Source organism: Apteryx rowi, unplaced genomic scaffold, assembly GCF_003343035.1.
Source record: "Apteryx rowi isolate R43461 unplaced genomic scaffold, aptRow1 scaffold_633, whole genome shotgun sequence".
Lineage (NCBI taxonomy): Eukaryota > Metazoa > Chordata > Aves > Apterygiformes > Apterygidae > Apteryx > Apteryx rowi.
This window is the reverse complement of record NW_020450909.1, coordinates 342,617-353,229: the sequence shown is the minus strand read 5'-3', so window position 1 is coordinate 353,229 and position 10,613 is coordinate 342,617. Positions and strand designations below refer to the sequence as shown.

At 38.6% G+C, this 10,613-nt stretch overlaps 1 protein-coding gene across 1 annotated transcript in view; it reads right to left on the bottom strand.

The window, feature by feature from the left end:
* The window catches only part of PHACTR2 (phosphatase and actin regulator 2), a 64,120-nt gene that overhangs the window by 39,135 nt on the left and 14,372 nt on the right, over nucleotides 1–10,613 (bottom strand). Inside the window, exons 3-4 of the mRNA XM_026084289.1 lie at nucleotides 10,169–10,249; nucleotides 6,899–7,057 (exon numbers count right to left, since the gene is read on the bottom strand). Coding sequence (XP_025940074.1) covers nucleotides 6,899–7,057; nucleotides 10,169–10,249 — 240 coding nt within the window. The remainder of the gene's footprint in view (nucleotides 1–6,898; nucleotides 7,058–10,168; nucleotides 10,250–10,613) is intronic.

Here is a 10,613-nt window from a genome sequence, read left to right as displayed (position 1 = left end):
AACATGAGGAAAAACTTTTTCACTGTGAGGGTGACAGAGCACTGGAACAGGTTGCCCAGAGAGGTTGCGGAGTCTCCTTCTCTGGAGATATTCAAAACCCGCCTGGATGCGATGCTGTGAAACGTGCTCTAGGTGACCCTGCTTGATCAGGGCGGTTGGACTAGATGATCTCCAGAGGTCCCTTCCAACCTCAGCGATTCTGTGATTCTGTGAGACATCTGAATCAGTTCAGGCCATCTATTTGTTCAAGCCCATCTCCGTGGTACCTCAGTACCAGCTGCAATGTATTTTTATTGCTGCTGTTTTTCTTAATGTAGACAACTGYTCATCAGGAACTGGACCTTAACAAAAGGTCTCCAAAAGACCATCAGATAGGAATATCTTTTATTCACTGCTGCTTTGATTAAGACATCTGCTGTAAAAGCAATCTGCCTATAAATTACTCTTTTAAAAGGAAAGCAAAGCAAACGTTAATGTCTCATTAAACATTTGGATCAATAATATGTTTATGTTTAGAATAAATTTTCTAAAGGCCAGATTTTCAAGAAAGCTCAGTTTGAGACCAGATTTTCTTGTTCCCAGAAACTGTGATTGGGGCCAGACTTTTAAGAAATCTGTGTTCTCATGTAAACACCTAAATCATGGCCAGGATTACAAAAATATTCAGTATGCAGCAGCTCTCATGGGGACTCTCCAAGTCTCAAAGAGTTTCAGAGAGATTCCAGCACGCCATATTCACTATGAAATCAGATGACTTATTTTGGAAGCTAAATATGGGATCTTTTACAAACTGTGGAACAAATGGTGGTTCTGAATAGCTATGAAAATCCTGGACATAGTTTCAGAAGCCATACGCAATTGGGTTGTATAATTCATAATAGTAAAGAAAAAAAATGCATGTATTTCTAAGGAATTGAAAGCCCAAGTTTTTCAACCTCTGGATTTTGTCATACAGTACTGATATTCTTGTTCCTGTGGCTAGAGCACTGATATGAAGCTAGCTTACAAACAGAGAACCAATAGAGCTGCAAGTCGAGCATGTAAACTACATCAATTTCAAAGTACTCTCCTCCTGGAAGACCAGCATAACTCAGTGGAGTAACGCTATGTAAAATGGAAGTTAAAAATAACATACAATTTGGTGACCTTTGCAGGATAAGTCTCTGCAAAATTGAACTATTTTGAGTTTTCCTTTTTCCAGACTATGCAGAGAGCTCTGTTTTGATTAACACAGGAGAAGAGGATGTTTTTTGACTCACTAGTTTCTCTTTTGTGCTCATGCAGGTGGTCACCTCATACAATCCCTTTCATAAACTTCAGTTTTAACCAATTCTACTTTTTTGTTCATGCTATTGCTACTAAAACTTTGTTCAAGAAAAGACCCATTCTGCTTGTTAGAAAGCTTCCTTTGATTTCCCATCTAAATGTATTTCAAGCCACTATTTACTCATTTTCACTTGTGCCAGCATTGTCCTTTAGCTGTGCTCTCTCCTGGCTGTATACCAACTTGTTACATTAAGACTCTCTCAGGCTCTGTTTTGCCAGGCTGAACAAGAACAGCTGTCTCATGATCGTCTTAGCAGCTCTCTCTGAACTAATTCTAGTTTTGAATTCGTCTTTCTTGAAAATGGATGAGCAGATCTGTACATCCGCAGATTTCCAGATCTTTCTCACTTCATAATGTCAACAGCACGATGTGCAAGATGTCTTACAACAGAGACAGTGTAGAAAAAACAGCAGAGGAGGGAAAGGGACAGGTGTAACATCTGAACTAAAGCAACGACATTCAAATATTTTGCCTTAGTTCCAAGATTAAAAAAAAAAAAAAAAAAAGACACTGACTGTCATTTTACATTGCTAACTGCCTAACTGTTGCGTAAAAAACAAACTATTAAATCAAGGCAGAATATCTTAAATATCTGCATGGTCAACTGCACACTTTTACAGTATCTTGATCTACGGAAGATGTGGAAAGTGAGAGGCCATGTAGGTTTCTACGTTACCCTATACTTCCTGTATAGATATGCTCAAACAATTCAATAGTTAGCYTATTAAATTCATGTCTACAATCTTATTTCTGGAACCACATCAGGATATCTTTTCTATAAATGAAAAAAAAATAATAGCTTTACAAATTAGGAGCTTTCCTCTGCCACTCAACTTCTGTGGGTGAAAGCTACTGCCTCTCACATCAGCCTACTGGCCTCATCCAGCCCAGCTGACTTAGTGGATGTGTTCTGCCCAGAAAGAGCCCTATCTAGAGTAGCTTTCCTTTTAAGAAGATTTGGATTCAGCCTCATTTACATAGTTCAGGTGATGACTAGAAGATAAACTGTTCTTAGAAAAAATGGCTTTAGCCAGCAAACAACTCAGCTGGAGCGAGACCTACAATAAGATTCTTTGGGAGTCAGAAGAAAAAAAAAGGTTTTCTGTATGGTACTAACATCAACGATCTACAGAGTTCAGGAGTGCATGAAGCCAGCTAGGCAGATGAGAGGGAAGTAAGTCTGCCTTGTCTCTCACAGTGAGTGGTTTCCAGAATTAGTCTGCTGAGATTAAGCAGGCTCCTATATGAGACCCTGGATGATGAGGGTTAACATCTTGAGCATAAGTTCAGCAGGTTTTTTTCTTTCTGTTTTGGGGAAATAAAGCAAAGACCTCTGAGAAAAGGAACCGAGAAACTTCAAGTTTGAAGAGCATTCCTCAGCATACAAACCAGAGCATTAGTAAACAACCATGCATGCTTCTAAGACTAAAGCCCATGCCTCCAGCCCTCTTTTTTCAATTACCCATAAGAAAAATAAAAGATTAAATTTAAAAGCAGATTTAAGGGAGAGCAGACAAAGTACAGGCAAAAGAATCTCCAAACCCAACATACTAAGACCAGGAACCTTTGCCAGTTGTCATACTAGAATTATCTTGTGAGAGAAAAATAATACACCTATGGATCCTAAGAATTCATCTGGACACAGGACTACAAATTGTTTCCTTCACTGAAGAACAGGAGAAAGCCTGAGAGGACCACTCTGTTACGAATGGCATAGGAACATTTCAGAAGCTAGTGCTCCCTTTCACAGCACCCAGAACAGAGCTCTGGCTTCCTGCAATGCAATTATTTATCAGACAAACATCAAACACGACTGACGGCTGGTATGCAAAATGAAACCTAGTGCTTTTTTTGAGACAGTGCCTTGCTAATAGTTACTGAGCCTTTCATTTCTTCGAGCTCAAGCTAACAATAAAATGTGAAATTCTCTCTTCTATCAGGAAAAGATTTAGCTTGCTATGATAAAAATGAGTAAGACCTAGCTTTGCAAACTGAATTCAGAAACAAACGCAGGGTTCTCTAGTATGTCTGTAGGCCAGAGACATCTTGGGAGGGTGGAAAGGAGAAAAGAAGGCTCTGACAGAGTGCCAGGAGGTTTTGTGTTGTGCAGGAAGCATGCTGCCAGGGAGGGAAAACATCTAGGGAGGGAAACAACTACAGTTTTGACACCTTTTCTACTGATACGGCTTTTGCTCTTCTCCAACACTGTTTTGGGGGGCAGGAAGCAGGAAGACTCATTGGACTCCCTTTACCATGCTCATATCCTATCTGCACTTGAATGCTGCAGTCAGCAGTGGCTACTGCACACACCTGCAATGGATGCAGGAGCACAGTTACAACTCTACCTTCCCTTCTGCTGACCTGAGAACAAGGGTGCTTCTATACACTGCCAGTCTACTCACTACTGTGTACCCCTTTCAGTGTACTCACAGAGAATGGCTACAGTTTAGCTCTTTATTTTCTAGAAAAGATGCTAGCAACTTTTCTTACCCCCAAAAAAGAAAAAAAAATCAGAACTCAACCAAGCACACACATAATGTGATCTAGGAACAAGATATAGCGTATGGTTTCTCATCTGCAAAGCTTCATCAGTCAATTACCTGTTTTATGTAAAACTGTCACCAGCCTTTTATTACCCTGCCATAAAGGAGAATTTTCCTTTTAAACACCCCACTTGGATGACTGACATCTCATCAATATGACAAACAGCAACAGTTACACTATTAAATTACCAAAGGGAATTTTTTGCAAAATATGAAAAGCATCTGTGAGCTGACAAGCAGCAGATGGGGTATAAAGTTTATAGAACTGTCTGGCAGCACAGGGGACAGCTTTCAGGACTCTTTTTCTTCATTCACTTTTACTTAACTCATTTTTACATTGTATGGTTGAGCCTATTGTTTTTCTTGTCAGTTCTGTATTTCTTTGGATGACACTGGAACAACTTTCTTTTTTTAACTTCTTTTAACTCCTAACATATTCCACATTCCATCACTCATTGCTGCCAACTCTCACTATTTTATCACAATGCTTGTAATACTTGTTCTTTCTAAACTTCCGACTCCAGCAGTCATCATCATGTTTATATGAGAAGCTCATTTTTAAGACCCACATCAACAAGACAGCAAGTAAAGACCATCACTTTTTAATAACAGAGTTTTAAAATAATCTCATAACTTTTTAGGGCCTGAGATGCATTTTTTGGGAACATTTTGATTTGGCAGGAGTTAGAATTGCAGCATACTTGGCTACTAAACAAAAAGAATTAATCTCATCTTCAGGTCTTAGGATGAAGATGGATAGGTGGACAGAACTTCCTTTAAGATTTCAACATATTAGTTCATGACTCTACAAAGCCTAGCATTACCTCCATAAAGATAAACTCCCTGAATTCTTTACTCTTGATTGTCTTGATTCACCTCAGTTACCTCAACTCTTATGATAGACAGAGGTTGTGAACAGAAACAGCAGCATGCTTTATGGTCTGAGCACAAGACAGTGAGCCAGCTATTCTTGCATTCCTCTTTCAGCTCTGATTTTGATGCTCTGTGAGGATTACCTAACCACTCTTTGGTGGTTAGTTTCTTGATCTGCCAACGGGCACAATTCATACTTACCACACCGGCCATAAAGAGCACTGAGGATTAATCTGGTAAGTGAGGTGCATCTGCGTGATGCAGTGGACCTTACTCTTCAACTAAACTCAACAGACCAACTCACCTTCACTCTGCAGTGAGCTATACTGGATTTGCACTGGGTGAAAGGGTTGCTGATGTATGGAATCATTCCTTAACACCTCTGTGGGTAGACTCTTATTCTGGAATAAATCTATCTTGATCTTTTTCAGGCGACTCAAAATATATACAGCTGGAACAACTTAATGTTTAGATGTTAGAGGAAAGCTATATTCAAAGTGCTTTGCATATTCAGTATGACCATATTGACATTTTACGAAGCCTAGAATAACAAGAACCCACATTTCTTGTTTTTCTTCTCTCTCCTCCACACACATTTCATTCTCTAAGAAGGACTTGAGGGATGGTAGTTTGATAGTTACATATTTTTCTGTACTCAGTCTACTCCTGTACAGCAATAATTTTGAATTTCTCTCTGTAAGGACAACACAATATATAGGAGGATAATAACATGTTTGAAATAGGTATTGAACCTTCTTCTTTTCATTAGATTTTTACATTCTGCAGAGTCAGCCAGATGGGATTCCAACACAGTTAGCAATGTATATTTCTGAAGAAATGGTCTCTTAGGATAACCCCCAAGACTTGGCAGTTGTAGAAGGTTGCATTTAGGGATGCATAAAATAATAACTGAGCTGATCTATCCCAAAGTTATCCTGAGACATCTAACAGGAGTTTTCCATGGCTTTTATTATTCTTCTTCTCCTGACCCATACATGTCTGGTTCTAGCTGGCACCAAAAGATAGACGTATTTAAATGTCATAAAAAAGGCTAATCTTGTACTTCTAGATTGTTGGGAGACAGGATGTACTAGAAATCTCATAAGAAAGGCAATTCTTCTTAGACTCCTAGCTACTTTTTACATACTCAAGCAATTTACATAGCTCAGAGAAGAATTCAGATTTTCGAGTTAGCTGACCTGACCCTCTCAACCTCCAGAGGCTCATTCATCACTAGGTAGAGGTTACTAGAATATACTGGAAGGACTGTTCTGTCTAACAGCCAGTTGTAAAGATCCTGACCTTTTGTACCCTTGTTCTTTCCTCTAGGAACATCCAATAAGTGGAATAGTATTTAAGAACTGTTTTGTTAAAAGCAGAAAAGAAGTGGCGCATTATTCAAGATGCTAGAGAAAGAAAACAAAACAGGCTCAAATTTGTGATTCCACCTCAGTCTTTACTTTTTGTTATTCAAGCTCTTATTACCACGGTGGACCTGAATAAAGGTAACAATTAATGTGGACTTTGGGATCTGGGATATAATAAATATTTAGTGGCATTTACTACATTTCATCATCTATAGAAAACATCATAGTCACAAAGTACATTTTCCATAAACAACCTAGGTTCAGTTTGCAGTAGTAGCCTGCCTCTTGAATATTTCTGAAGAGCTGGACTGCAGCTGCTCAAAATTTAATGAAAATCAAGGGGAATGAGCTGCTGAAGTTACTTTCAAAATCATACACGGTTTTAAAGTGGTTTAAACACTTTTGAACACTTAACCCTTGAGCAACTGCTGCAACAATACTGCAAGGTGATGCGTATACATTTACTGTTTCCTTTCACAAAAGGAAAACCTGGAACCAAGGCTTGCTCATGGCTACAAGGAAAGGTTCACACTGAATTTGAAATCAAACATCCCTGCACACATTTTCATGCTAAGACCATGCTTCTCTTTATGACCTTTCTATAGTCACAGTAAAATGCATGCCTACCAGTGATGAAATACTGATGTTTCACAAGTCTATCTTCTCGGCAGGTTCTGCTGGCAGCCTTGTTGCAGAACAGAATTCACAGCATGTATCGGTGCGAACGGAAGAATGTGTTAATATTTTAAGTAGGTGGAAAACAAGTTGTGAAGAATGTGTTTGTTTACCTTTTTGATCTTCTTTTTTTCCTTCCAATGCAGATTCTTTCTCTGATAAAGTACTGTTATCTCCACTGGCTTTTACAATGTTTTCTTCCGGGATGGTTTCTTCACTAATAGCTATGGTGTGTCCATTTGAAGTTTCAAAATTTACTGTTACATCACCATCTGAAATGAAAATCAAAAAGCCATTGTCTAATTTAACTGTTTCTGTAGCACCTACTGACAACACACAACATCTACCTGCTTTTAAGTTTCCATGGAAACAAAGCAGAAGGACTTACTGAAATGTAAAATATTAGGCTGTAGATCTGCTCTGAAAAGTAATTCTGTAAAGGAACTCTATATGCTTCCAGGTTCTTTGGGTGGATACCTCTGCAGTAGTGGGCCTGGAAGTGCACATGAGTTTTCAAGTCCAGCTTTGTGAATCCATCTAGGGATATGAACTCTGTGCACATTAGCATTCCATTCTCTTCCTCCCCCCATCTTGGTTTGCAGAGCAAAGAAACATGTGCATAGACCAAAATGGAGCTGCAGTGTGGTCCAATAGGCCCCATCTCTGGACAGTTAGGGGCAGAACTGCATAGCAGGACTACTGTGATGTATCCCAGTAGGTAAATAAGCTAGGAATTCAGGCAGGATTTCTCAGAATATATGTGCCCAGTTAATGAATAAAATGGATCACAGAGTCATTATCCAATTGTGAGAAACAAGGTAAGGTCCTCCGGTTTCACACATGACATCATTATTAGAATTTTGCATTCCAAATTCTTTCCCAGAACTGATGATATTTTATTCACTTACCCAGATGACCTCAGATGACCTCAGCTATATTTTTTTTCTCCTGAAGAAAACTCCTTTCTCCTTCCTGTTTGTCTCTATACTCCTGAAAAATGCTACATACTCTTGCTGGCTCACAGCTTCCTCTCTTCTCTAATTTACTTGTTTCTGTTCTCCGTTCCACACATTTTAAGATCACTGATCATTTTCTTCTCAGGTCATTTCTAAAACTTGTTGCCTTATCTTGCTCACACTCCACCTGCAGCTCACATAGATGACTGCTTTCCTCCTACTAGATTCTTTCACCTTCCATCCAAAAATAATACAACTTTATCTGCAGTCTCTTCTGCTTCCTCCTCTTGTTGCTTCTTTAACTGTGATAATTCCTCTCTTCTTCTTGTCTTCTCCCTTGCTGCGTGCTATCAGACCTGGATGTTTGGCAGTTTACCCATATCCATACAATTATGTAGCCTCTCTTACCACCTTGAGCTACTCTGTGGGTTAATCTGATCAGTCTCATTCAAACGCTAATTTCAACTTGATGTGCAAAAACTAAGTTCTACCTTCTTAACCCTTCCTCACCAACTATAGCTGATGCACAGGCTTTGTTCTTACCTTACTGCAGCATTCATCAACTTTTTTCTTCCAGACATTCACAAATCCATTCTTTCCTTTATGCCTCACATGTAACTTTCTCATCTCCTGTTCACGTCAGTTTGGCAAACATCTTCCCTCTGTACTTGCCACTTTCCCACCTCTTCTTCATTCCATGTAAAATACTGTCACTTCTTCACATTTCTTACCTCTCACATTTCAAGGCTTCATGCAATTTTGTCATCGAGCTTTCCTCTCCATGGTCATTTCTTCTAACTACCTTCTTTTTCTATATCACTTACCCTTCTATTTTAGCACCTTCAAATCAACCCCATATTCATTCAAACTGCTCCTTAAAACTTATAGTATTCATCACACATGAAGCACATGTAATGTAATGTAGGCAACAGAGACTGGATTGATGGCCATCTTAAGAGGGGAGGAGTGGGAGAAAACTATTCCTCTTCACATCCTTTTCTCCCTTTGCTCTGAGCCACTGAGATTACATACATCTCTGTAATGGATTCAAAGTGGAGGGTCAAAGAGACTAATGACCAGAGCGTACATATTTTTAACACAAATGATAGTATTTATCTTCAGACTGCCTTTAACCAACCTGAAATGTTAACACATTGCATTAGCTGTCTCAAGAGTCTAAATGCAATTTACAACCATCAATCAACAAAGTCACAGAGCTCTGCAGTGAAGCATGTAGCAAAAAAATGTAATAAATTCACAGATGGACAAATTGAGGTATGGAGAGCTTACATTTCTTGTTTTAAGACAAAGACAGTGGCAGAGACAAGTTCAGAAGCCAGCTATGCTGAATGTCATAGTTTTGTAATAAGAGAAACACTGTAAAGACCAGTGATGTCACATGTCAACAAAAAAGCCCTTTATTTCTAAATATCAGTGTATATGAGGCTGTCAGGAATGTAAATATTGAGCTATCCATGAGTTCACTTTCACAGTTCTTCAGGTAAGGCAGAGTAACACAATTTCTGTGAGAAATCTATTTTTGGAAACCATTAAGTTCTCACTCAGTTCTCTTTACTGACAAAATCTTATTAGACTTCCTGATAAAATGATGAATGGCTTAATTTTAGGCTATAGAAAATTATTTGAATTACTTGATTTTTATTGGATCTAGATTTATACAAGATCAAGAACATTAGAAACAATACCACAGGGCCAGAAGGAATAAAAACCAAAGAGCCGTATTTCAGAAATATAATCAGATGTACCATATAGGTGTTAAATACAGTTTCTCAGGCTTTTTCAAATACAGATAATTCTGGTTGCCAGTTACTAAACCTTACAGTGTTTTGAGATAAGTGGTGTCTTCCCCATAGGCTTTTATGTTTGTGCTATTTGTGAATGTGGTCTGTGTGACAGTGGTTRGATCTGTATGATCAATCCCAACACTGGTACTTTTTGATATCTGAAATGGCAGCTATTGATTTACTTCCTTTGGTTTACAGCAATGAAACATAAAGGGTGATGGCAGCGCCTGAAGCCCTTTCATTTTTCAGCCAAAATTTTCCCTATTATCCTTCATTTGCTTTAGAAAACAGAGCTTGACTCAAAAAGTAGGTTAAAGACTAATTCCAAAAGTTTCTGACAAACAACAAACAACAAACAACAACCAAAGGACTTGCACTCTCCAGGGAGCATCAAAATGTTTAGCAATGTGACCAAAAGTCACATACTGTATATATGTCAGAAGCAGGAACAGAACACAAATATTGTCTCCACCTTTAGTTCTTTGTCAACTGGCTCAAATTACCTCTCACACCTCAAGTTTGTATCCTTATACCTATTTATGCTACATGGAAACAATACAAGAGAGTCTTTATCATCCATGTTTAGTGCTCAAGAGCTAAATTCTAGGTAATTTGTTGTCACCTTGCTCAGGCATTTCCTTCAGAACTCCCCTTCTTATCAGCTCCTCTCTGCTTTGTCTGGTCGAAATCTTCCTTTCCAACACTAAAGAAAAAGCACAGTTAAGAATCGATTTATTCTGGTAGTGATGATGCTTGTGAAAAATGCAGAAAAAAGATATTTTTAAAAAGAAATCTTGAGAAATCTTGTTTCCTCTGATTTTGCAGGAGAGGTGGTCTGGGCTTTTATCTTACACTCTGGAAATATTCTCCTATGATTTCAGGCACAGAAGGTGGTATTCATCTGATCAGATGCCTTCAGCTAAGCTAGGCTCCATTAGGTTCCCTTTACAGTCAACAGAAAAAGGCACTTCCAAGAGCATAATTTAACTCGTCCTAGCATAAACATTTAATACCTAAAAACATCTCTTCCTTCCCATTGACTGGAGTGACTAGCTCACCTGGAGATA